The sequence below is a fragment of the Epinephelus fuscoguttatus genome, linkage group LG11, assembly GCF_011397635.1.
Source record: "Epinephelus fuscoguttatus linkage group LG11, E.fuscoguttatus.final_Chr_v1".
Taxonomy (NCBI): domain Eukaryota; kingdom Metazoa; phylum Chordata; class Actinopteri; order Perciformes; family Serranidae; genus Epinephelus; species Epinephelus fuscoguttatus.
In genome coordinates this window covers 13,312,614-13,340,237 of record NC_064762.1, presented here as the reverse complement: position 1 = coordinate 13,340,237, position 27,624 = coordinate 13,312,614, and the positions used below count along the sequence as shown (strand labels likewise).

At 42.3% G+C, this 27,624-nt stretch overlaps 2 protein-coding genes across 2 annotated transcripts in view; both read right to left on the bottom strand.

The window, feature by feature from the left end:
- sgk1 (serum/glucocorticoid regulated kinase 1) overlaps window positions 1-23,248 on the bottom strand; it is a 61,929-nt gene extending 38,681 nt beyond the window's left edge. Inside the window, exons 1-3 of the mRNA XM_049589158.1 lie at window positions 23,020-23,248; window positions 22,358-22,529; window positions 14,745-14,984 (exon numbers count right to left, since the gene is read on the bottom strand). Of these exons, the coding sequence (XP_049445115.1) occupies window positions 14,745-14,984; window positions 22,358-22,477 (360 nt within the window). The 5' untranslated portion in view covers window positions 22,478-22,529; window positions 23,020-23,248. The remainder of the gene's footprint in view (window positions 1-14,744; window positions 14,985-22,357; window positions 22,530-23,019) is intronic.
- The window catches only part of aldh8a1 (aldehyde dehydrogenase 8 family, member A1), a 206,341-nt gene that overhangs the window by 101,713 nt on the left and 77,004 nt on the right, over window positions 1-27,624 (bottom strand). The gene's annotated exons all lie outside the window — the stretch shown is intronic.

Here is a 27,624-nt window from a genome sequence, read left to right as displayed (position 1 = left end):
TGGGCATTTTAAAATGCTGGTCTTTGGGGATTGACTTGCTTTTGGAGCCAGCCTCAAGTGGCCATTAGAGGAACTGCAGTTTTTCACACTTCTATGCTAGCTTCATTTTTTAGCCCTAGGGATTTCTGTTTGATTACGGCCCAAATTTACCTTTATTGTTGTGCAGGTGAGCTCTAGTGGCTGTAGTAATCATGACATGTGCAAAAGCAGAAGTCAGGTGATGTAGTATAAAGAGCGACAAAGTCCAGGTAGGGAGGTGATCGAGGTGGATGGATGGGCTGACCAAACAGAGGACTTTGATACAGGAGACTGCGGTCAGTGTCCCATGTGAAACCAAAAGTTCATGCTTAGTTACGTTAACGTATGTGCTTAAATTAACTCACAGAAAATACTGAACTTCTGTGGATGTATGATATATATTGGGCTGGTAAATTATCAGCCTACAATGGGACATTTTTATAATTATTGTTTATTCCAATAATTAAAATTATAGTGCAGATGATACGAAGCCAGACTGCTTTCATTGACTTAACAAGGGCAGCATCTCCACACCTGACACAGTGGCTAGCAGTACATGTACCACTTGAAAAAATCCATATCGGTGCATCCCTATTAACTTTGCGTAAGTAACGTTAAGTTACGTATCAGGCGTACTTATTTAAACACAAACTGTGATGTTTTCCTGAACTAAACCAAGTTGTTTTGGTGCCTAAACCTAAAAACTGTGACCGTTTCACAATATTAACCATGTGTCTGTGACTGTTAATGGTCGTATATGCTGTATGCTACCAGTAGGGGTGCTAATTTAGGAAACGCTCCTGTGGGTTGTATTAGGGGGTAGTCACAAACGACCTGTGTGGGTGTATGGGTTGGAGGACTTGTTGGATATTTCAGTGTGGATCAAAGTGCACAAACAAATCCAAATCTGCCTCAAAGCATGTGTTGAACTTCATCATTGTAAATTGTCCATTCATATTTTGGTTTTCACAGCACACTAATGTATTAATTTTACATTTTGACTATGAATGTTAGATTATTCCTCTTTTGCTGTTGCAGCACAAAATCAGACTTTGTACATGGATCTCAAGGACTTAGCACCACAAACCAAAATGATGCCTTAAGGCTGACCTGCACTGGAATGGCAATAACAATAAGACCAATAGGTTTGAGCCTTTTACAGCAAAACAAAATGCAGTGATAAAGCACAATAGCTTGTTGTGCACTAGTAAAGCCATGAGTAAGCACATTGTCCGTGTGGAAGCAGATCAGGTCAACTCTAAGCTTAGTTGTCGAGTGCAAGCCATAAGCCCCAAAACCTCAGTGCACAAAGCAGTTTCAATAGAGCTGAGTGTGTGAATGGAAGAGGAAGAAAAAAAAAAGTTACACTGCATAGTTAGGGTGCTTGCTTTCTTGGCATTAGCTCTGGAACATCAAGATGGAAGACGGGATTAGCCGGGTTCTCAGGATAGATTAGAACAACAATAATTCCCAAATTCCCTCACAATGAAACTCGGAAGGGAGGATGCTCCCTTTTTTTTCTAAGGGTGGAGGAGCAGGGGAGCATTAGGGAGGAGTATCGATGCTGTTGGATCTCCCTGATAGGGGAATTAAGCCACAGGAGGTGTAGAAACTGATACAGAATTTTTTATACCTCTCTTTTTAATCCTGTCAGATCCAAGTAACTGAATATACCCTACATCATAATCTATTTTATATCAGTTATTATACCTAACCATCAGTCATTATCAGTTGTCCTCTGACGCCTGCCTTGCACTGAAACTATGAGTATTATCAAAAATAAAACTGTGTCACTTCCTCACAGTCACTTTTTTCCTTACATTTCACCTCTTGTAGATGTGCATCTCTCTCTACGCACGCAAAAGCCTCTTATCTGTATCAAACCAGACACAGATTAGTCAGGATGGCTCTTTAATATCACAAACAACCTGCCTTACTTTTCCATCTCCTGCTCTTCTCTAGCTCGTAAGGTCGGGTAAAACACGACAAAGCTAATTCACACATCCCTCTGTGTCACGACAAATCCAGGAAAATGCAGCCAAGGTATGAAGTGCCTTCTGTGTTTATCTCCTTTTTTGTGCTCTGGCAGAGAAAGCCTGTGTAATGCTGCAGTCGCAATGGAAACAAATGCATTGTGCCATTTTTATACATCTACAATGAGCAAAGAAGAGAGATGGTGCAAGAGAGGCAAGTTTATTACTCCAACCACATTCTTCCGTTGCCAGAGCACTTGGCTTTGGAACAAAAGAATAGCAAAGGATTAGCAGTTTTCCATTGCTTAGTGTATGCTAAACAGTGGTAGCTTGGAACAGATTTCCAGACCCTGGGAGAGTTCCCTCATTTAAATGCTGCTTAAATGTGTTTAAATCAGAGGGGAGAAAAACGTGAGTCATCACAAAAGGGAGGGCGATGGATGATGGCTGGCAAATATCAAGGCTGTAAAGAATATAGGGCATACAGGAACATCAGTGTATGAAAGACGTGAAAGGTTTTCCACAGGCAACCAGCTGACTCTATCAGGTACTGCCAGGAGGTCGTGTAAACTGCCAAACGTATACAAACTGGCTTCACACCAACGCTGAGCTGGCACCTCACCAGTTTCATTACTAAGCACAGAAGTTGAAAGGCTCAGGGGGTTCTGACTTGTGGCATTTATGTGGAGTGAATGTGAAAATGTGCTGAGGTCTTTAACAAGGAGAAAAGAAAGTTTCGAGTCAATTAGCCGAACTATTCAAAAGAGCACAAACAGAAGTTTGGAATGAGGGGCATTTTCTCCCTGGTATTAGTACAGTATGCATGACAAACCAACTACTTGGAAAGGGATTTTGGCTCCCAGCACTCTTAGTGTAACTCCTTGTATCAAATATAATTGGACCTTGTGGGTTGTTGCCCTTAATGCCTTCTTATTCCCAATACAAGCTAAAAAAAACAATTTGACACTAATGCAATTCATGGCAACCACAGCTGGAATTCGAGGGAGCTTTTTCATACGGTAACCTGTGGAAAGGACCAAGAGTTGGCCAGGAGAGACATGGGCAACAAAGTTCATGAGTTCATTAGGTGCACCTAGTTATCTAATACAGCACTCCTGCAATAAATCACACACGACTGCTGAGACTGTGTCAGGGAGTCTATAGTCCATTTATTGTCCATGGTGTTAAGTAAGTCTCTAAAATTGACCTAAATATTGTTTTAAAAAAATGGCAACTCATAAATTTCAATGAATCAGCCACAGCTGAAGATTTTTCCACCCATAGAAATGGCCAGACTGGGTGACACATGAAAACCAAAGGCCTTGACTGAATTTCAGGAATTCAGCTGTGTTGTTGTAGGACATAGGCTAGTTGAAAACCACATCAATATGGAGAATAAGGAATCACATATTAATATATTTGGTTTCTTATTTTACGATGAATCTGATGGGCGGCACGGTGGGGTGGTGGTTAGCACTGTCGCCTCACTGCAAGAGGGTTCCTGGTTCGATCCCAGGAGGGAGCCTTTCTGTGCTGAGTTTGCATGTTCTCTCCGTGTCAGCGTGGGTTTTCTCCAGGTACTCCTGCTTCCTCCCACAGTCCAAAGACATGCAGATTAACTGGCGACTCCATAGGTGTGAATGCGAGTGTGAATGGTTGTCTGTCTCTATCAGTACGTTTACATGCACAGCTTAATCGAGCTATGCTCAAAATTCGATTTTGGTGTCTAATCAGACTTCTGTCCTTGTCCCAGTTTACATGCAACTGAGATAATCGAATTACTGACGGGAACGTGTCCTCCTCCTCAACACTAGGTGGTGATATGCGTCGTTTCAGCAGGTTAATACGGCCCCCTTTCCGGGTGACCTATTACATCACTTAATAATAAACAACTGGAGTCAGGCGGCAGACCGGCATTTTCGAGCAACAGCAAGATGCATAATTGGAACGGAGGTTTCTACCGTTTTTTTCCCCGTTAAAGGGTTTTTTTGGGGGGAGTTTTTCCTTATCCGCTGTGAGGGTCCAAAGGACAGAGGGATGTCGTATGCTGTAAAGCCCTGTGAGGCAAATTGTGATTTGTGATATTAGGCTTTATAAATAAAATTGATTGATTGATTGGTTGATTGATTGATTGAATCGTACAGCTTTGTTCATCTTGTACGTAATGTACGCGTTACTGATTGTGCAGATATGGTCGTGATGATTTTGAGAGGCAGACAAGAACGCCGCATGCTGTTGGAGGGCTACAACAATAGTATGTCTTGTCTGTTCTGGGGTCATACCCCAGCGTGGGGGGTGTGGAGCATGCGCACATACATTGTCTAGTTTAACTCCGATTATGGCGTATACATGCCGGAGAAAATCCAATTCCAATCGCATTATCTGGGTGTCTTAATCGGAGTTGGAGAACTCCGATATTAGTCGGAGTAACACGTTTACGTGCACTTCAGTTGTCCATTTATAGTCGGATTAAGGCAATAATTCGGTTTTTTCAAGTGTCATGTAAACGTACCGTATGTGTCAGCCCTGTGATAGTCTGGTGACCTGTCTAGGATGTACCCCGACTCTCGCCCAGTGTCAGCTGGGATAGGATAATGGGTTAGTGGGTGTTTTGTGCAGAGGCTTCAGGTATCTTGAGGTGAGAGTTCCAGGAACCCCTTTGAAAATGAGTATCCAGTTTTTCCCTCACCAAAATTTGGCTGAAATGTGTAGCATTATTTGGCCCCATTCCAAACAAGCTCTGCCAACATGGCTGGTACCAATGAGATGCCTTAAGTTGTCTACTTTCACAGGACAGTACTACCCTCACAGTAGCTTAAAAATGAGCATGTCACAGCCTCTTTAATGCGGTAATGTCTGCCTCCGGTTATTTCTACGCAGTGGGGGAGCCAGCCATTGTATCTGGGAGTCCAGCTGGAGTCCAGAGTTTGTGTCCTTGCCTGGAAAACGTCAGCGCAGTGCCAGTAAAAGGTCATCTGTGGAGTGGTGTGAACTCTGAATATGACACACAAACCATTAACCATTAGCCACCAAACAAGCACCATTAAGAAGTAATCTGCTGCCTCTAAGAAAGCACCGGCGAGGCCCCTGACAGATAAGACGACGTCAAGAACCAAAGTCTGGAGTGCAAAGTCCAACAGAAACGTATTTGCACATTAGAAGAACTTCCTGCACCGTGAAAGTGGGAAACCTATAATCAGTGGTAACAGCCAATATCTGGGGCTGAGGCGAGGATGTTTCTACTTCTAACATCCCCCTGAATTGCCATCTGATTGAACATCTGAATTGTATTTGCACTTGTCATTGAGTTGCAGTCTCACTTGACAGGATCTTTGAACAAAATCAGCACACCGTCAATTGCTAACTCCCGGTCTCATTCGCTGCCTCGATGCATTAGCGTTTGTGGGACAGAGCTTAGCCTGCAGGGCCTGTCGCTGCTGAGGTGGATTTGTCACAGGTCATCTCCCTCTGTTTTGTCACTGTGGATAATGAACTGCTGCGGCCAACTTCCACATGAGAGGCACATTTTAAAATGCCACTGATCATCATCTTTTTTTACTGTGAGGACAAAGGTGTGATCAAACTTTTAGATCCAGCTGGCTGTAATAAAACATTAACAAGATGAGCTTACCTCACCAACAAATGAGGTTTCTAGAAATTCATATGCAGTTTTTCACTCTCTACTTTGCACCACCACTTTCAGCTGAGATCTAATCAATAGTCGACGACATCTCAGAGGCTGCATGGAACTAGATAAAAATCACTGTTCTTCTCCGTCACGCTTGGCTTCTCTCATCTCCTTGGATTTCTTCACCCTCCATGTTCTCTGCTTCACTTCCTGTCTTCCTTCCTTCCTCCCCTCTGTCTCTCTTTCTCCTGCATGAATGAGTTTTGGACAGTAAACATAAATAGGACCAAAGCGGGTCAGAACAGACTGAATGAAGTTGGTGTTTAATCCATAATGAGTACACTGACTGATTAACGACACCTATCACCTGATCCGTGGGCAGAGTATGAGACAGTGGGCCCCAGGGCACAGACATGCAAAGGGCCCCACCACCTCTCCTACACAGGAGCAAGACTCCCAGACTTTATAGTTGTTAAGCCTCTTTTTTGTTGTTTTTTGCATCTCTTTGTAGTCGTTAAGCATCTGTCTTTGATTTTGTGTCTCTTTGTAGTTTCTTTGTGGTTGTCTTTCAGTGGTCAGTTTGTGTTTTTGATGTTATTCTGAGTCTCTTTGTGGTTGTGTAGCCCCTCTTTTTACGTCTCTTTGTATCTATGTAGCTGTTTGTATGTCTTTGTAGTCATTTTGTGTCTCTTTGCAATCTTTTTGAGTCCCTTAATAGTTGTTTTGCCCCTTTTTGTAGTCTTGGCGAGTCTCTTCGTCTCTTTATGGCTGTTTTGTATTTCTTTGTAGTCATTTTGTGTCCCTTTAGAGTAGTTTTGCCCCCTTTTGTAGTCTTTGTGAGTGTCTTGATGTCTCTTTACAGCTGTTTTGTAGCTCTTTGTAGGCATCTTGTCTCTTTGTGGTTGTTTAGCCCCTTTTTGTAGTCTTTTTGAGTTTCTTTGTCTCTTTGCAGCAGTTTTGTATCTCTTTGTAGTCGTTTTGTGTCTCTTTGTGTCTTTTTGTAGTCTAATTTTTAACCCGTTGTAGCCTAGTTGTTTTGCCTCTTTTCATGGTCTTTGTGAGTCTCCTTGTCTGTCTTTGCAGCTGTTTTGCGTCTCTTTGTAGTTGTCACTATCTGTCTTTGGTTTTATGTGTCTTTACAGTCACTTTGCGTCTCTTTGGAGCTATTTTGTATGTCTTTGTAGTTATTTTGTGTCCCTTTGTAGTTGTTTTGTCTGTTTTTGTAGTCTTTGTGAGTCAAATGGCGTCTCTGCAGTTATTTTGTATCTCTTTGTAGTCGTTTTGCGTCACTTTATGGTTGTTTAGCCCCTTTTTGTATCCTTTGTGAGTCTCTTTGTCTCTTTGCAGCTGTTTTGTGTCTCTTTGGAACTATTTTCTATATCTTTGTAGTCATTTTGTTTCCTTTAGTAGTTGTTTTGCCCCTTTTCGTAGTCTTTGTGAGTCTCTTTGCAGCTGTTTTGTATGGGCCTGTGCCTGCTAGGCCCTGATCTAGCCCTGTCCTGATCCATACCCAAAACAGACCATAAAGAAATTGAAATATCGCCAGTGAGCAAATTGGTAATGCCAATGAGCTTGTATAGTACATAATGTAAAAACACAATCTAATAGATCCATTTCAGTTACTGTTGTCGTATCTGACTTGATAAGAAGATCCAATAGCGCCGTACATTACAGCATGTGATCTGAAGTGTTACTGGAGTTTCTGTAAGTTTCAGAAAGTACTGAAGCTGTGGGACAAGAGAGATAACACGCCAGGACAACCAGTAGTCAGCAAAAGTTCATGTTCTTTTCGTTTTTGATTAAGTCATCATCAAGAACAGTACAGGCTTGATGTAAGAGATTAGTGGAAAGGCTGCGTTAGCATTAGCTTTGTGTGTGTGTCCCTGTGTGTGGTGTCTGACAGTCTGTTGGTGTGTACTCAGGACAGTACGGGACGTCCTTATCAGGAGGATTTATATGCTTTTGATTTCTGGTCATGCTCAGGCAGCGGGGCAGATGCTCTGACCTCATCCTCTATCTCCTAATAAAACTGTCCTCTCAGCTCCTCTCATCTCGCTCTCTCTACATCACTGCCGTTTCCTGTGTTTACGTCTCTCCCCTCAGCTCCACCATCTTTCCTCTCCAGCCATTAGTGTTTACCCTTTGTCCATTTTTAATCCCAATTTCCTTCAAATCACCCGTCTTTCCTCCTATTTACACTAAACCTCCCCTCCCGTCCTCCCTTATTTTCTCTGCAGTTATCACCCCATGGAAAAAATGCAGGCGTCATAAATCTAGTACACCGATTTCATAATATAATAACATCAGCGCCATAAAGTTAGTCTATATTTAGCTTTGGCTCTGACAGACTTATTGAAAGCAGCAGCAGGGTGAAGGCCATGCAAAGCACTGGGTCAAGGCTAAGCCAAGCTACCTGCATTTTAAATGGCGCTGATGCTTTGTAATTAGAAAAAAACTGCCATGATGGATTTTTGATAAGGAGGAGGAGGCGGAGATGGGTAATCTATCAAGGAGGCCTTTTTGGAGAAAGAGCAGCTTAGGTAGATGTCCTTATACTAATTCAAATTTTGCAGAGTTCATGATTTATAGTTTTCTTTTTCCTCTAAGGGGATTGTAAAAACTTTAATTTCAGTTCATATGCAGCTCCTCTGGCAACAAACAAGTGCATTTGCAGCCAAGCAGAGATTAACAAATTCAAAAGCTTCTGCTCACAATGAGTGTAATGCAGAAAAGCTAATATTCAGTGCTCAACAATACAGCGCACTTAAGGCGAAATAATATACTTCTAGATTTTCAACAGCATATAAAGTAAAGAATAAAGAGCACCGTGGCATTAGACTGTGACAAATGTCCTCTGAGCTTTCCCTTCTGTCTCCACACTTAAGAGTAAGCTGACACTGTCTGTCAACGTCTGGCGTCTTATTCATCTCCTCCTCCCCTCAAATGTGACAGCAGCCTCTCGGCGTCACAACCACCACCACTTTCTTAAGTCCTGAGTCTGAGGCGCTTGTTAGACGGCGACTGATACGGTTCACTTTGATGGGCTGACAAATTTCATACTGAAGCTCTGCTCATTTGCATCTGAGCCGGGCCGTGGGTGGCCTCCTCGAGCACGGAGCAGCACGTTTAGCATGCCAGGGGGAAATGTATCTGTTACTGCTCCATTTGTTGAACAAGTGTCACGCTCTGCGAGTGTTTGGCAAACCAACTTTAAGGGCCTGAAGTGTTTGGACAGGGTCCCCCTGAGATATGGCACAGTATGTCAAGAACAGTACAGTACAGAACATGACGTCTGTGTGCTGATTTTTTTCATGGAGTATTTGGCAAGGTGTCACGAGGTCAAAACGGGAGGAGTGTATTTCAGTTCACATTTAGGTTGTGCATCTGACTAACACTGTATGTTGTAAGTTTCCGGCGGTTAATCATTGGCTGACTCTTGAATCCAGCAGTCACAGTTTCTGCTGCTGCCTGCTGACAATTACAGAAGCAAAGATTGCTGATTTTCTAAATTATCTCAGCTTCATGACAACAAACTTTAGCATAAACTGTAGCAGACATTGTTTCTTTGTATACCTACAAAAAGTAATGTACCAGAATTCAGACATAACCCACATAATCACAAGCCAGTAATTCATATTTAACCCATGTAATCGGGAGGGCTGCGATCACATGACCAATGTGTTGACAGGAGTAAAGAAGAAAGTAGTATAAAGAGCAAAAGCCTGCGCAAGGAGGCTGGTTTGGGTGGTGGATGGATCAAACAAACACAGGACTCTCCCCCAGGAGACCGGTGTTTGTGTCTCATGTGAAACAAAGTGAACGTTGAGCTATTTTAAGGTACGTCGTCATCATGCTTCATTTCCTAAGTTAACCTGTGTAACTTTACTTTTCATTAAGTTAAGTATGTAAAGTGATAATGCGCAATCATATTTTTTTTGTTATAGATTACCTATGTAACTGTACTTTTCTTAACCTATAGAGAAGAGCAAGCATACCATGATTTGTACCTGTGGTTGTATCTGTTCAACCAACCAAATTATCTGTATCCGCACTCGGAATGGGCGGAGTTTAAACCGGAGGTGGGGTGTGTTCGAAAAGGAAATTGGTGGGGCCTAAGCACTAGTTGTTATTTTAAACTTGAAATTACTACAGATTGATTAGTGGTTGCTATATTAACTATTTATTAGAATACTATTCACAGAACAGCTTTAGCATTGAACTTCAGATTCAACCTGGTCTCACTCCGAAGTCGTAAGAGCGCTAAACCTAACCATGTGCGTGTGCTGGCAAAACATAAGTACTTGCATTAGTTGTTGAAGGAAAAAAAAAATGTTAATTTGCGGTGTTATATGGACGTAGTACATTTATTTTGAAAGACACTGTATGCAAACTGTAAATTTCCTGTGAAAACGGAAGTTGACATGGTGTCCAAGAATGTCAACAACCAAAGCACCCTGGGTACCTTGCAGTTCGTATCTCGACGTGGAAAGTCCATGACCAAACGTTGATATGTGATGAGGTCGGAGTGAGAATGTGTTGTCAGATTACAAGAATAGGAGACTGATCACAGCTACCCAAACAAGGATTTTTTTTCATCGGGATTACAGATATTGACACGTTTTATGCGGATGTTACTCGTACATTTTACACATTATTTGTGTTATTCGAGTTATTATTGTTATTAGAGTATTTAGCTCAACATTACTAACCAACTAAACATTTGCTGCCTAAACCTTAACTACATAAGTTTATGCTAAGCACATAACTAAGTTAAGTACGTGACTTGACAATGCCATTTGCGTAGCACCAATTCACTCGATATCATACAAACCGTTGCATGAAGACACTTTGAATGTAGACATTATTGTTGTCTGTGGTTTAGTTTTCCATGATTTAAAAAGAAAAAACCCTACGAAACAAAGCTGCTGGTGTTTTGGTTTAATGGCCATGTTTATTGGTGACTAGTAGCCAAATGCGTTTGTGGTTTCCCATTGTAACTTCCATAAATGCTAGCAAGAAAAAAAGTGAGTATGTACAGAAAATTAATTAGAGTAAAAATGAAGGCTTTTACAAGGATATCAAAATGTTCTATTTGTGTTTTCAACAGCTGCCGTCACTACGAGCAACCAGGAAGCATTCGGCTGAGTCACCAGTTGGTTAACGCTAACTTGTTTAAGTGAAACAGTGGACAACATTATACGTGTTCTGTTTGTAATGCCGACCAAATTATGTTTTTGTTTTTGTTTTTTGCCCTACATCGAGCAACTAATGTTATATTTCACAATAATGCCACAGATAGTTGACTGAGTTAATTTAGTCAGTAACGTTAGCCCATTAACGTTAGCTACATTAGCTAAGCATTGTTAATTTAGCTAATGTTACTTGTTTCACAGTCAGTTTTTTTCCAAAGCTGAAGTTTGCCACTACTGTTGGATCAGCTGGGGGCTGCACAGGTTCTTCCCAATGTCAAAAGTAATGTTACATAAAAGGTAAAAATACAAAATTTTACACTTGTTAGGACAGCGTGTATTCAGAGGTATTGTAAGGTGAAGCCACTGCAATAATGGCGACTTGTTTATGTGTCGTACTTCCCCGGATTCATCTATAGGAGAGTCCTGTGTGACTCCACACTCCTGTATTGACTTCACATACATGCACACACACTGTGCAGTGAGGACTAGCTATGACTCACCAAAGAGCCCTCACCTCTTTAACCCCCCTCCAGCCGGCTCCCACCTCCCCACAACACCCATTAATTCTACACACAGGCCGGTTATCTCCAGTGAGACATTAGTGACAGATCTATTGGTCGTGAGGGCAAGAGGTGGAATTGATGGAGAGATAAAGTGAGACAGAAGTGCCTGGAAGAAAACCAGAGCGAAATGAAACAAAATGGAGAAGAAAAAAAAACCCTAAAGGGCTGCAGGAGAGAGACTGGAGTGATGGACAACAACACAGTCCTGTTTTATATTCTTACACGATTCCACATTGTTTCTCAGCACGCACACTCACATGCAAACACACGCAGTACAGTGTGTGGCTTTGTCTCGCTGGGACAGTGATGACTCATTCTCTCCTGTCGCCCATGGGACTGGAAAAACACACACACATAAGCGGGGAACCAATTGATGGGTATGATGATTGATAGGCGTGGGATGGCTATTATGATTGCAGTTGCAAGGACAACCTGGACACCTGCAGCAGCAGCATCAGCAGCAGCATCAGTGTGAATGGACTGGTGTGTGTGTTTGGGCGAGGTGTTTGTTTACAGCGTGCACTCGTGTTCATTTTTTCATTGTTTAATTCTTAATACAATGTTCATGTTTGCTGCTGAATGCCTCCTGCTCCAATTTCAGAAACAGCAGCCTGTGGTGAGCAACAACAACAAGTTTTTTGTTTTTTTTTTTTGAAAAACGCCTCAGTCTTCTTAGTGTTTATGTTACATAACAACACTCGTGGTGGTTAAAGGGAGAATAAAGACAAACAAAACAATGTCTAGAGTCCTGTTAGTTCCTAATTTGTTTCTTTGACTTCCTTTAATGAGCGCTAATGGGCAAACAGAGGAAGCTGTGTAAAATGAGTTTTGTCACAGAGTGTGTTAGTGGATGTTCTTGCACCTGCAGGACAGAGGATGGGATGGGATCAGACTTTCCCTCTGTATGACACACATTGTGAAATAGGTTACATTGTCTTTATTTATCTGCTCCCATTATGTTTCTTTAGATTTAGAAAAAGCTTATGTTGGCATTGTACATTTCTGCAAAGCTCAGATACATTACCTTTGCACATTATTAGTACTAGTAGTTCAGACCAAAGATTCGCGACAAGACAAGTTGAAACGTACAACTACTTGTAGTGCGCTGTTCTGCAGTGTCATAAAAACCTGCTGGTTTACACCAATGCAACTAGATGAGATGGTGTATCATCGCTATGCAACAACTCTCTGTACTTCTGTTCTGTTTGCAGCTTTTCAGGTTTATTTTGTGGCTGAAAATAATTTGTAGCTTCTTAAAATATGAATGAGGATAGTGATAGTAACAACGCCCAGTCAGGGCGAGGCCCGCAGGCTTGAAGCTAACAACGCCAGCCCGCTAACATCACGCCAGAGGATCCAGTTCGTCCAGCAAGGAGGCAAGAGCCACAGCAGCAGCACAAAGCAGTGGTCCCTCCTTATCCCTGGAGGCGAGTGGAACATGAGAGCCGACCTGGACCAGCAACTCAAGTTCCCCCAGGTGATCACATCCACCACCCTTCGGCCAGACATTGTCCTCTGGTCTGTCCCCATGAGGACAGTCATCATGGCAGAACTAACAGTTCCGTGGGAAGAGGGGATGGACGCCGCCTTCGAGAGAAAGAAGGAGAGATACTCCGACCTGGCAGCTGCATGCCGTCTAGCAGGCTGGAAGGCAACAGTGTTCCCAGCAGAGGTCGGGTGCAGAGGCTTCACAGGTACCTCCACCCAGCGGCTAATGGCGTCACTGGGAGTCACGGGACCCAAACAGAGGAAAGCCCTGAAAGACCTGGCAGAGGAAGCAGAGCAAGGCAGCTTCTGGCTCTGACTCCGGAGGAAAGACAGAGCATGGGGGAAACAAGGAGCTTAGGACCTCCAACTTGGCTTGGTATGCGGTCAGGCCTACGCTTGACTCAGGGACTTGGACCCCCCTGCCATGCATAGTCCCCCGGGGCCCAGCCCATAAGCCAGCTGCAGGGAGTGGCAGGGAGACGTCCCCGACACTGCCCCACCACCCCGAGATGTTCCGGGATGAAAGGGGCGAAACATCAATGAGGGGTGGCTCCTGGCTGATGACCCTGCAGCGGGCCCACCGGCACCGTCAGAGGTGCGACAGGCACTTATGCCCAGCAGGCTACACCTACCTGTACTCCTATCTATCTCCATAGTGAGATACTGGCTACAGCTACATTTGTAATAGTGATGAAACGGCGAAAAACGGAAACAAAAAGAGCATCAGATGGACTGTGGGTGACATGCTTTATGTTCTAAAACCAGCCGCTGGCTATTTGACCAGCTGAGTTGCAGGTGACACTATCAGCTAGCTCGAGTAGAGCTAAGACGGGTCAGTCCACACCGCTGCAACTTTTCTCTGCAAAGTACTAAAATGGTTACGTCTCATCGCGAATCTTTGGTCTCAACTGGGCTTTAGCTTTAAACAATACTGTGGTTAACTTGTAGTTAGGCTTAGGCACAAAAAAAACACTTGACAGGGAAACATGTAATTATCGTTGTTGTGAATTTCTCCCTGATTTTGCATCATAATGTCTGGTTGTTTTTAATGTGAGGAAGTACCACTATTCTCCATTACAGTTATCCCCCCGCCTGCAAGTACACTGCTACATGTAGCTACAAGCTAACCTCAGGGAAACATGTAATCATGGTTGCTTATGTTGTTAATTTCTCCCTGATTTTACATCATATTCTTCCTGGAACATGTCCGGTTGTGTTCAGAAACTTTATTGCTTTTTTTTTTAAATGAGAGACAGTGCTACTTTTCTCCATTACTTTTACTCCCCCGCCTGCAAGTACACTGCTACATGTAGCAACATGCTAACGCTACGGAACCATATCTAACGTTGGTGATATCTGATTATTTCAGAACATTTTCCTGCTGTAACATGTCTAGTTGTGTTTAGAAGCTTTTACTGGTGATTTTTCAGGCTAGAAGTGCTAATATTTTGTCTCAGGTCTGGAAATGCTAAGCAGACTGGGCTTTTTTGGGAGGTGGGCTTAAAGAGACAGGTGCTAAAACTGAGCGTTGTCTGACAGAGGGTGAGACAGGTGTTCCAGCACAGACAGAATGAGGAAAATAAAGTGTTTTTTGACCATTAACGCATGTAAATGTGTTCTAGTAGAAACCCAACATACAAGTGTGAACCTGAAAATGAGCATAATAGCCCCTCGCTAAGTTGTTTTAAACTGTTTTTATCCATTTAATGAAGACTGAGTGTGTTACTCACTGCCTGCAGCTGTGTGTGTGACGGAGGTGACGAATGCTGCTTCAGCTGATAGTGTGTCACAGAGCACAGTGACTGACTACTGACACAAATGCATGACACACACACACACACACTCTCATTTTCTCTCCATCTGTACTTGCTGTTGACTTTACCTTGCAGGCCTTGTTCTTGTCATGGCCGCTGCTTTGCGCGCTGGCAGGGCACGGCGAGCACGGCTCCTGGTGGTAGTACTGTCCGCCCTGCAGGCCGCCGTAGTGACAGCAGCCATAAGGCGAGGGGAAGTGTGTGTACCACAGATCGTCGGCCAGCGGACACTTTGGACAGGGGTACAGGAGGCCTTTCCCCTGAGCCTTCTCCACGCTCACCTTCGGGTTCCTCATCCATCTTCGTACCTGTGTGGGAAAGAGGTGCTCAGTCTCAGGGTTGATTTTTTTTAAGAAGAAGAAGAAAATGTTGGTTTGATCTCATTTTCCTTTGTTTTTTTAAGTGCTCATACAGGTGCTCCACCATCACACACACAAATACACACACTGTCAACCCTGCCAGCTGCAACCTTTGATCAGAGGACTTCCTCATGTTATCCCTGATTACATGTCATTTCAAGTGAGACACTCGCACGCAGAATTACACTTCAAAGAGGCTCGCTCCTCCGCTCTGCCACATGTTGAACACATGAATCAGACGAACACACAGAGCATGGCACACACGCATGAAGCACAATGCTGAAAGCACCCTCAGATATGATGAAGAGTGACGTCTATCTTGTTTAATCTTGTCTGAGATCCTTCCAGATCTTTGCCTTTGACTTGACTTGCATTAATGGTGACAATACTTCAGAAAGCTCTCCCTGCAGAAGAGGACTTCAATCCGTATGTAGCTATTATCATGAATTATCATTATCATCCCTGTCACTGACAGATGTTGACACTTTGCAGCCATACTGTAAAAACACTGAGACATTGCATTACATGGTGAGATATCACCGGCACATGCGCATATTGGTGCATGCAAGCACACTGCATACACGCAACTCCCCTGCAGTGACTAAGACTTCCCAGAAAAGCCGTGTCACTAACCGAAAAATCTGGTGAGTGGGGGGAGGCATGGAGGAAAGGTAGTGAAAGTGGTGAGGAAACCGAAAAGGAGGATGGGAGGAGAGAGAAAAGGCAACATTTTCACAAGGAGCCTTATAAAATCTCATCCTGCTGTGTGAATCGAACATTTAGCAAACACACACGGCGGGAGCAGTAGCCTGTGCGCCTGAGCAGCACAGAGTCCAGACAGCTGTGACACACACACACACAAACACTGAGATTGAATGCCTAAGTCAAAGACCAGCCAGACAGCACGTCAAGGCATGTCAGGCCTAAAGGAAAACAGACTTGGAAAAACACTCCGGCAGGTCAACGCAAAAACAAACCAGCCACTGAAGGACTGGCACACAAGTCCAATGACACAGACCTAAAATGAGAATACAACCACACGAGCTTCTTCACACAGGACACACAGATTGATGTTGAAGCCAATTAGAGGATCTTTTCTTTTGTTTTTTGTCTTCATATTCAAAACAGAGTGAGAAATGTTTTGTGGATCAAACAGAGCGCTGTCATACCTCTTGTTTAACGTGTCAGGCTTCTGAAACTGATGTGAGGTGTCATCCAGCGCTTAACACTTGTTCACCTCTGACACAAAAACACTGCGCTCACAGCAGTAAGAATGTTTTTTTTTTTGGTGTGACCCACCTTAAAATGCAGTGACGTGAAGTGCTGTACGTTACATCATCGTTTTGATGGGTTTGTTTTTCTGTGTGTAACAGGTCATATCTCAGTATCTCACGAGCTGCTGACTTTGTTTTGATGCAACTTCGGGAAAATGTTGCATGTCAAAATTCCCCATATTGGCTAAATAGCATGTCTCATCAACAACTGATAAGCACAGTGGCGGATCCTCCTATAGGCAGCTGCGCGGGGGCGGGAAAATCAGTGTTTCTAAGGCAGAAAGACCCACTTGTCATAGAAAATTCATCTTCTATCTAAATAACTACACAACACTTCTAATTAGTTTAACTTTTAACATAACATTTGTTTAGCGGTGATCCTGTAACACGATGATACGCCGCTGGTTGCCGTTTTAGTTCCGTTTTTTGTTTTCTGACATTTTTGCTCTTAATGGATAGAATAGTTGAGAGTGTGAAGGGTGAGAGAGAGAGAGAGAGAGAGAGAGAGAGACAGACAGACAGACACAGCAGGGGGCCGCAAGCCTGAGTCGAGCCCGAGCTGCTACAGTGAGGACGGGGGTTTTAGTGTCACGGTGCCCAGTGGTATCAGGGGGAAACATGGCGGGACAAGAATAAAAGTTAAGGCGGCTAAAGTCCGAGTGGGGTGGGTGGGAGTGGTGGTGGATGGGTCCAACAAACACGGACTTTCACCCGGGAAAGCCGTGTTTGTGTCCCGTAAGATTCTAAAGCCAAACCTTGTCATTGCTGAAGGAAAAAAAAGTCATTTGGCGTTGTTGTACCAATGTAGTGCATTTATTTTGAAAGAAGACAATGCATGTCACAGGCAGAACTTGACACAACATCCAAGAACATCAACAACCAACGCAACCAGGGTACCTTGCACGTCGTATGTGGACGCGGAAAGCCCATGACCAAACATCAATATGTGACAAGGTAGGTATGGCACTGGATATGCACCATCCGAATCCACAGACAAACACACACACACACACACACACACACACACAGCCATTGATTTCACATTTCCCTCTATCATTTCCCATACTCATTTATGATACAGTGCTCTGTCCTGACTCGTGCTCTCCACATTATATAATTAGGCTTATTTAGACACAAATAGAGAGACAAATAAACCCTTAACAGCAGCAGGCATTAATTCTGATTTGGGGCTGTGTGTTGATGCGTATCTGGAAGCTCTTGTTTTTCTTACTGGAGCAGAGCGAGGAAGGAGAGCCAGTTTTATACAGACATATGCAAAAGAAAAACAAGATATGATTTTATATAGATGGATGCCTAGATAGATAGATCCTTGGGCTCTTAAATACTGATTAATATGTGTAAAAAATAAATAAAATAAAAAATAAATCTCACGGGAGACTCATCGCAGCAGAATGCGCCTGTGGGAGTGCATGTGTGTCTGTGCGTGGGTGTTAACACAACACAATCTGCCCATATTAACCAGCCGAGTCATCAGGGATCCACACCATACTGTACACCATCTGAGACCAACACACACTTTGGAAACCCTGCTGCCAGCAACAACACACAGAGAAAAGTATCTGCCTGGCAACTTCAAATCAAAGATTATTTATCAAGCACATAAATGATAGTCGATTGTTCCCAGTAATTATGAGGCTGAGAATGTGGTTAAACATAATAACCTGTGCAATAAACCCTTCCTTTATCATCTGATTTATTATATTACACCGTTTGTGTAATGGAAAAAATAATGTCGTGCCATATTCCCAAAGCAATACAGTGATTATTGAGTAAATGCATCACTCCACCTCTCCTCCACAAGCAGGAAGTAATGTTAGTCATTTCCTTCCCGTCATAGCCCACAGTCATATTGCTCAATGTTTTCTTTTGATCTCATGTAAATCCGCAGTAAATTATTCAGATCCGAGGGAGCAGGAGTTGAACTGTTTGTTGAGCTTGGCATGTTTTGAGCGAGTAACTAATGCTAATGGAGGTTTAGACAGACTGCGGCACATGCTGAAGCTCACGAGTCCAACAAACACCTGATCATGTCGACCAGTTTGGCAGCAATTTACATTTCGGTTTATCGACACCATGGCGTTACTTACAGTCACAAATCACTGGGTAACAATGAGCATCCATATGCATCACCTCACTTCAAACTCTGCTGTGTTTTTGCTTTCTTATCTACCCTGATTTATTAGATGTGATGTTTTTGGTTTACTCACAGGAGCACGGAGCACACGGACTGTCAGCGCATCACTAACATGAATAATTAAATAGATTTTTTTTATGGCTGGAGCAAGAGATTGCTTTTTATTTCAGTTAATCTGTCAGCCATTTGTGTGACTAATCAATTAATCATTCTACATGTCAGATGTGATTTGCAGTGTTTGTAGTATGGTTTTGTTGCTTTGTATTTTTGAGTTTGTGTATTTATGTTGATGTCATGGGACGCAAGGTCATTTTCAGACTAATTTAATTTAATTTAATTTAAGTTAATTTTATTTTATTTTACTTTATTTTTTTGGACATCTTATATTATGTTATCATCAAAAAGTCCCCGACCCACTTAAGAAAATTTTTAAAAAAACAAACAAAAAAACGAACAGCAAATATATCAATTTTCTGTGGTTTTACACAAAAAATGTACCAAAATAAGTACTAATGACTAAATTGTTTGACTAATTGTCGATTAATTTGCCATTGATCTATTCATTTTGGCTCAGCTCTAAATCTGTTATTTGTCTAACGCATATATTCCAAGCACAGGACAATTCCAGTACTTTCTAATGTTGCGTGCTTCATAAGGTGTTAACGTTTAAATCAGTGGCTTTATTAATGTTAATAAACAATGTATTACTGCTTTATACTGCAATAATAAGAACAACATTTAGGTGTCTAATTGAGAAAAATCTCCCCAGTCTACTTTTTGCCCTTTCTCTCATCTTGATGTCTCACTCAGAAGTGAGCAACAAATGACCCTTTATTAATAATTTACCTGCATTTATAACTGCAGCCTTGATGGATGACCAGAAAGTGAGTAACTAATTAATACTGGTTAATGAGTCTCACTTTAAAGGTTCTGTATGGGACATTCAGAGCATTAATATAACAGCAAACAACTATGTTTGGTAAAGACATAGTGGGGTAATGGCATCCTGAGCAGAGAATGAAGTCAGTGTGTGTTGTAAACTTATTTATTTTGTTATGGTATAGACCAGGGGGAGGCAGCATTGGCTCCAGCACTGCCTGCCCATCTCTGAGCCATCTCTCTGCAATGCGATGCGATGCGATGCAATACGATACGATACGATACGTTATATTTTATTGTCCTCGTGGGGAAATTCGTCATGGACTCAGGAGCTCCACAAGTATTTCTGCCTTACAATAATAGTCCAGAAGAAATGAAGCATACACCATAAAAACATAAAAACACACATTACACATAACAGAGATGTCAGTATTTGAGCATCTACCCCTAAGGCTATGAATGGTTGTATAAAACTGACCTGCAGTATTAATTCATTTAACTTAAATCATGGGCTGCAGTGCTGGCAAACTGTTGAGGAATAGCTTGTGAAGATTTCCAGTTGTCCCAGTTGCCTTATTCATTAACTTTGTTTAACTTATCATATGTAATCCAGTCACAAAATGTGATTTGCCCATATGTTGGCAAAAATGGCTTGAAAGATGATACGATACGATACGATATGCTATGATACGGTACAGTATGATACGGTACAATATAGTACACTTAATTGTCCCCACAGGAAAATTCGTCATGGACTCAGGAACCGCTCAGTATTTCTGCCTTACAATAATAGTCCAGAAGAAATGAAGCATACAGCATAAAAACACAAACTATCCACCTTATTTTCAAACACGGAAGTAAATAGTGATCAACTTCCGTTTTCTTGTGCGTGACTTCCAGTCAGCTACTTTCCCTCATGCTTTCCCTTACCGGAGCTAACGGTGCAAGCTATTTTTTTTTTTTCAATTTTCAGTTGTTTATGTTAATCAATCAGTTAGTTAGTTAGTCTGTGTATTTTGTATAGATAACTGTGCCCACGTTTCCGTTATAACGGAAATTTATTCCCTCTAAACGCGAATAAATCGCACGTCAATCATAAACTATGAACCAAAAAAGCACAATCTATCCCGATTGAGACAAACTGCTTGATCCTCGTCTCCAGTGTACCAGCAGAGAACCTGCAGAACCGAATCAGCGAAAAAACACACCAGGCTAAGCCTCCCTACCTGAGCAGCTGAAGCTGCAGCTCGCACCCTCGACACACAGACATACAGACGGTGCTTCTGCATGCCAGCCAAACATGTGCGCAACTGTGAGAAATAAATATGTGAGATGTATGCTGCTTTTCTATCTTTTTTTCCCTTTTTTTCTTTCTTTCTGTCAGCGACATACACTCCTAACGCAGGACGGGTTGTTTTAATTGACTGAGTTGATCATTAAGCCATAGTGATACGCGGATCGGCTCTGATAGCACCTGAATCAGCATGTACGCATCAACCATCCAGCCGTTACAACATGATTGAGCTAGCAAAGCAGTTTTGTGTTGCTATGTGTGGTATTTATTCAGTTTTGGGAAATCACGATGTCTAGAAAGCATCAGTGGCTGCAGCTGACAGGGACAGCTAATGTTAACACTAGCAGCAAAGCTAACATCAGGATCGTCATCCGTTAAAAGCCTCCCATTGTCAGATACGACATGAAACTACTCCAGTTAGCTCAATCATGTTGTAACTAAGACATCCGCTGGAAAAAATATTTTTTTCACGGGCCACTTTGTGAGTTTAGTGAGTTATTACAGACACGGCTAACGGCTAACAGCTAACGGTTAGCCCAGCTAATCTACGATAACCATGTTATTAATTACACACAGAGAAAATACTAATGTTTGTTCAGTCATTGTGTTTATAGACTTTACAAACATCAGATTAGTCTAAACGGTGATATAGTGACGTGAAAAATGTGATATATACATATATATAGCTAAACTCAGCAAGGTAAACAAAAAGGCGATTCCCATTTACACACTGGTAAGAGTGCTGGACCGGAAGTGTCGCACAAAAAAACAGAAGCTGGCTGCGTTCTGTTTTGCCTCCATGTTTCCATGAAAAATAAGGTGGATACATAACAGAAATGTCAATTTTTATTTTGTCATTGTCTCTTGTTCATTAAAAAAGTCTTTTCTAGGTGGCCTCCAGAGACGAGTGGCCCTATGCAACTGCTTTTATTGCTTAATGTGTATGCCTGGCTCTGGTTATTTGGGCCGGGAGGGGGCCAAAAACATTTGCACTTGTAAATGTTACATCCTCCCGAAGAGCTTGTTAATGACACAAAGCAGTTCTGTTCAAGAACAAATGATTTATTGACCATTATTAAAGCCATTAGTTACAACTTATAAAACCTTTATAAAGTACGCCTGATTAAAAAGCTGTACCAAATGTCCTCCAAGTGCTGTTTTGTAGTCCATTAAATCCCGGGATTGTACTTTTGTTTTTGGAAAAGTCAGCACACACTCTCATTACACAAACACACCAACCAAGGAAAACCATTTAATGCAAACCATTAACATTACAGAGGAAATGAGCCTTGTGACAGCACTGCAGCATAATGCAGGATATGCTGAGTAGATCCTAAACTACAGGATCTCGCCAGCTCGGTGATGTCACGATTTATACACAACAGACACTTGTGGGTTCTGTAATGTAACAGTGTTTTGGGGCACGCATGCACCGAAAACACACATTCGCGGGGAGCAGAATCTTGCGCCTGATTAGCGTGGCTTAGCTTTCACAATGACATCATCCCTGGCACACACACACACACACACACACACACACACACACACCAAGAGAGAGAAAGAGGGAACACTCCGGCTGTGACACCTCCTCTCTCAGCCAACACACCTCTCACTCTGCTGTGTGGGTGCATGTGTAGGCACACACTTACATATGCATCCATCCCAATCTGTGTGTGTGTGTGTGTGTGTGTGTGTGTGTGTGTGTTTCACCTAAACTCACCTTTCTCTTGACAAACTGGAAAGCGGAGCACTTCTTAAAGGAAAAGGCAGTCTTCTCTCCACCTCCCCCGCCGCCTCCTCCTCCACCTCCTCCTCCTCCTCCCCCGTTCACCAGCTTCATGGCCGACACCGGCACTCCGCTTGCCTCCGTAGATCCCAGGGTGACGGACAGACTAACAGGGAGCAAAACAGAGAGACGGAGAGTTGACTAAGGCACGAGGGGAAAGGTTTGGCTTTTGTGGAGATGAGCGCGGGACGGAGAATGAGAGGGATGCTTGGTGGCAAAAAGAGGAGAGTGAGAGCGAGAGGAGGTGGAGGTGGAGGTGGAGGTGGAGGAAACAGATGGACCGTAATGTGTGGAACAGAAGCAGGATGCTGCAATGAGATTACTGTAACAACTAGGTGTCAGGATGGGGGATAAAGATAGGGAGGAAGTGAGAGCCAAAGAGATTCATTCGAAAAGATGGGGAGAGGATGAGGAGGAGGAAGGTACCAGCTCCTGTTGCTGTGAGGAGGAAGCGGCTCTGTTTACAGCCAGGAGTCAGAAAGCATCTCAGCGAACTGTCTGATGTGTGAAGTTTATCCATGCATGCGCATCACATGCTGAGTGTGTTTACACATCCCCACAAAGTGCATGCACACACACCTCCCCTCCTCCCGTACCTTTATACTGGTGTGTTGGCTGGTTCCTCTGCAGCTTTAAGACTCCTCCGAAAACTGGTCCCAGATCAGATGCACCAACTCCTGCTCCTCAGGCACAGGTGTCCCTCCCCTGCTGTCACCCAACTATGCCCACATACCCAAAAGAAGAGGGTGGAAAGGAGAGAAGGGGGAGCCTGTGATGATGTCCGTCTCAATAATCACTGTGAGATTATTATGTGTGTGTGTGTGTGTGTGTCCTCAGTGGTGCCGTTGTTTGGAGTGCATGGTGAGTGTTGATGCTGCTCGTGGAGTCAGCCTGTAAACAAACACCCAGGAAGTGTGTGTGTGCATGAGAGCGGGATGTGTGTGATGTGTCCAGCTGCAGTCCTCTGGCTCACACCAGCGCTACTTTATCAATGAAAGGCTCCGCAGTGAGCGAGTGCCGCCTCCCCTTCTCTCTCCTTCCATCTCTCTCCCTCTCGCTGTCCCTCATCACCACTCTGCCCTCCCCCTTTTCCCTCCGCTCGCTCATTTTTCTGCTGCAGTCGATGGTGGCACCTCCCTCTCTCTCTCTCCATCTCCATCTCCCTCCTTCAATCCACCTCACCTCACACTTCACCCCCATCATGATTTCATTCTCCTTTCTTGTCCGTCAAATTGTCCCAGTGAGGACCAAAGAGGACAGGGACACCTAAAACACGTCCCCACCACATGAAGCAGTATGCTGTCATTCACTAACAGCAGTGGTCCAGCTGGATTTGACACACACAAGCAAACACACCTCATCATATCTGTGTGTATGCCCTTGTCTTTGTACCTATAACAATGGCTGAGTTTAATTTCCTGATGTGACACCCGACAATAAAGCTGAATCATGTTCCCTTTTATGAGTCCGTGCTCTTCACGTGCGCCGTAAACCAGGCAACAAAAAAATAAAATCACGGCTCGAGTTATGAGCCGGCTATATTACCTTAAAAATAAATGATAATAAATGAAATATTACGCCAAAAGAAAGAACAGCTGAATTTTTTAATACTCTTTAAATATAGATGTTTAGTGCTCTCCATGTTTGGCAGCTTTATCTTGTATTATATCCGTCTGTCCTCTCCACATATCAATTAAAATCTGATGTTTACTTACTTCGCCCATGATGAGGAAATTAGTTTAAACTTGACCTTTGCCTGCTGTAGCTCACAAATTCTAACGGCCCGAGGCATTTCTAGCAGCTAATGTCAAAGTGTGACTTGAATTATAATTGGGGCCGGATCCAACGCATTGTTTGTGTTGCTTTTTCTCCCTCGGCAGAGCAAACTGCTCATATCTGATCAGGACTTGTTGGGCATGAGTCAGTGAGAACTGGTTATCACGGCTGGTCGGAGTGAAAACCTGTAGACTCTGGTCTTTGAATCCAAATGGCTGTCAACTGTTGTTGCTATTGCTAATAGTTCAAAATCATCAACAGTTTTATTAGAATTGTTTGATATTTAGGTAAATATGTTTTATTTGCTGTCTTCCCAAAATTTAGATGAGAAGATCGATACCAATTTCACATACCTTTGCTATGATAACAGGGGACCAGCATAACTTAGCATAAAAATCTAAAAGGAAGGGAGAAACAGCTAGCTTGGCTCTATCCAAATCTAAAGGAAAAAGCAAGACTATGCTACAAATAACACATTCCAGCACTTACAGATGAAAAACCAAATTAAATAATTAAATAACACATCATTGCTGAATTTAATGGGTCTACACTCTGGGGTTTTGCTGCTACAGCCTAACTTGGCTTAGTATAGCTAGTAGCTCATGGTGGCTAATGTTAGCTAATGTTAGCAAGCTTTAGGTGGTCTAAATATCGCTATATTATGGACGATACTGAGTCACTGACTTTATTACTTTTCTTCACTTGCACTTAATGCTAGTTTTATTTTATTTTTATTTATTTTATTTATTTAACAGTGACTTAGCTACTTAGCTGCACCAGAATTAGCTGTACTAAGCTAATTTTCGTCATAGTCCGTGGGCAGGAAACAGAGAATAATTTCTCTGATAAAAAACACTATTATATAAATGACACAATTACAAAACAGGACATATTCATAACACAACCACTTCAGCAATAACAACAGCAAGACAACACAACATCAAGTCATCGCAGCAATGACAATAACAGCAACAACAATACAACTACAACATTATAAGATGTAACAAGATTTCATAACGTTAGATCAAGTGTTTGAGTTCATATGTGATGCGTAGGATGATTGAGTTGATTTGCCATGATTTTACCTAAAATTAAAAACCAACAAAGGTGTTGCATCTCATTTGGTAACGAATTCCAATAGGGCATGCATCCCAAATGCTAAAACATAGTTTCGCTTCATTTGTAGCACCAGTGGCCGCTGTTTAGCAAAAGTTACATATTCTTGCTTTAGTCTTTAAAAACTAAAGGATAAAGAAAACAGTTGGATTTATGGGGAGTTATTGTTGTGGGATATTTCTTGACAGATCATAGTAACATAGGCCTACAAGCTGTTTCCCGTGCTACCAGATTTTATGCTAAACTAATCCATTGAGCCTGGCCCTAGCTTTTTATTTAGCATGCAGACATTAGAGTGCATTCTCATCTATGGGCTCATTTATGCTCAATGGGAGATACAGAGACGGACAGAGCCTTTTTCCTTTACTCTGAGTTAATTCTGTTCATATTTGTGCATGTTTTCTAAAAGCTTATGAATAGTTTTTTGGCTTTTCTTTGTAGTAATCTCATTTTGTGTTTTATACTTTTGTTCTGTGTTGTCTGTCTGTAACTTTTGTTGCTGCCCATCTTGGCTATGACACTCTTGAAAAAGAGATTTTTAATCTCAAGAGGTTTTTTCTGGTTCAATAAAGGTTAAATAAACAATGACAAAAAGAAAATATGGACAAAATGGGGCATTATCACGGGAGATCGTGAAGGTAGTGTAGCATAGGTCAAGCAAGATGCCAATGTAGGAGCAGACAGTAAAAAGAATTCTTTGTCTCAGTGTCTATAATGGCTGCACAGACCACCGCCATCTACAGAGCAAATAGCCTAAGCATATTTCCTAAAAGAAACTATTCCTTTAAACATATTAGGTAGCTTACTGCCTCCACAGTCAAGTTTCATCATGTTTTTCTCTGTATGAGAAATGTCTGTAAAAATAGATATGAAACATGTGTGTGTGAAAAGATGTGCGCAAGTGCCAGTTAACTTAATGAACAACAAGTGCTAGTAACTTTGCAGAAAATGCTGTAAATGCACAATTTAACATGCATAAAATATATCATATTAAATCAGTTTCCTGGAGTGTTTTATTTAGTACAACAGTACAATTACACTGGCTGTTAGGATCTACTGTATTGATCAAGACAGAACCAATTAGAAAGGAAAGGTTAGGAACCTAATATATCAATGGGGAAAAAGCACCACCTCCTCTCCCTGTGTAGCCTAAATTGCAAGGTGCTCCTTAATAATACTCGGCGGCATATGCGGAAATTAAACTCTCATTACAAAACAAGCAAGTCAGTTTGCCTCAGCTTCATATTGAGACAGATGTAGCCCGGTTCTCCCTGCAGGGAAAACAGTGACTGTGCAGTATTCACTGTAATCAGGATCAGTCAGAGGCCCAATCAACAGTGACTCATCGGTAATGACACGGAACAATGATTGGTGAAATCAGCTTTGCACCCAGCTGCATAGAAACTGAGGGCGGCCTGTAATACACCAATGCAGGCGAACAATGTATTGTCTTCTATTGAAAAACTTTCAGGACCAGTTCTTTGGTTTTACAAGTATGTTCATCTAATTTGCCTGTGAAATACTCTTTCAAACTTCATATACTGCACTCAGAGTTTAATTACAAGGGCTACACATAAATAGCACCAAAAAATGTTTGAGCTATTAAGTGCATTTTAATACTTGCCTCACTGCATCTAGTCAATAGAATAAAAGACGAAAAAGCCTATCTTGGCTCTTAACATTCGAGCACCAGTGGTTCACTTTGCTGTATCCAGTCATGAGAGTAAAAGGAGACAAAAACAGTTTGCCAAAGTATCTCCTCACAGATCTGTAAGGGCTCCAGGGTGCTATTATATAGTCTGACAGCAGCAACACTCTTACATAACCGCAACAATTTCTCACTCAAATATATAGCTCTATTGCACATAAATTATTCTGTGATCTCCCAAAAGACCCAAAGATTCTCCGCTGCTCTTGTGAATTCAAATGCAGCCGATAAATAATTAATAACACGCTTTCTTAAATGGTTCAGAGAATTGCCAAAATGATAGCAAAGTCAATAAATTATGGATTTTCCTAAAAGTCAGCTAGATGTAAGTAAAGTATCAGCTATAACAACCCCGCCTTAAAAAACAGCCTCCAACTGTGAGGACCACGTGACATGTGGGGGTTGGTGTTTACGCGCATTTTCCTGCTTATTATTTACCCAGAATAATTAGACAGAACATTTCAGACCGAGAACTTTTAATAGAAAGCCAAGTGAGGCTGTTTTAAGCCCTTGTGATGGTCAGAGGTGGTATACACTTTCCATCTCAGACTGCTAATGAGCTCCACTGGGCATGTTTTGATCATATACCGAACAAGACCTT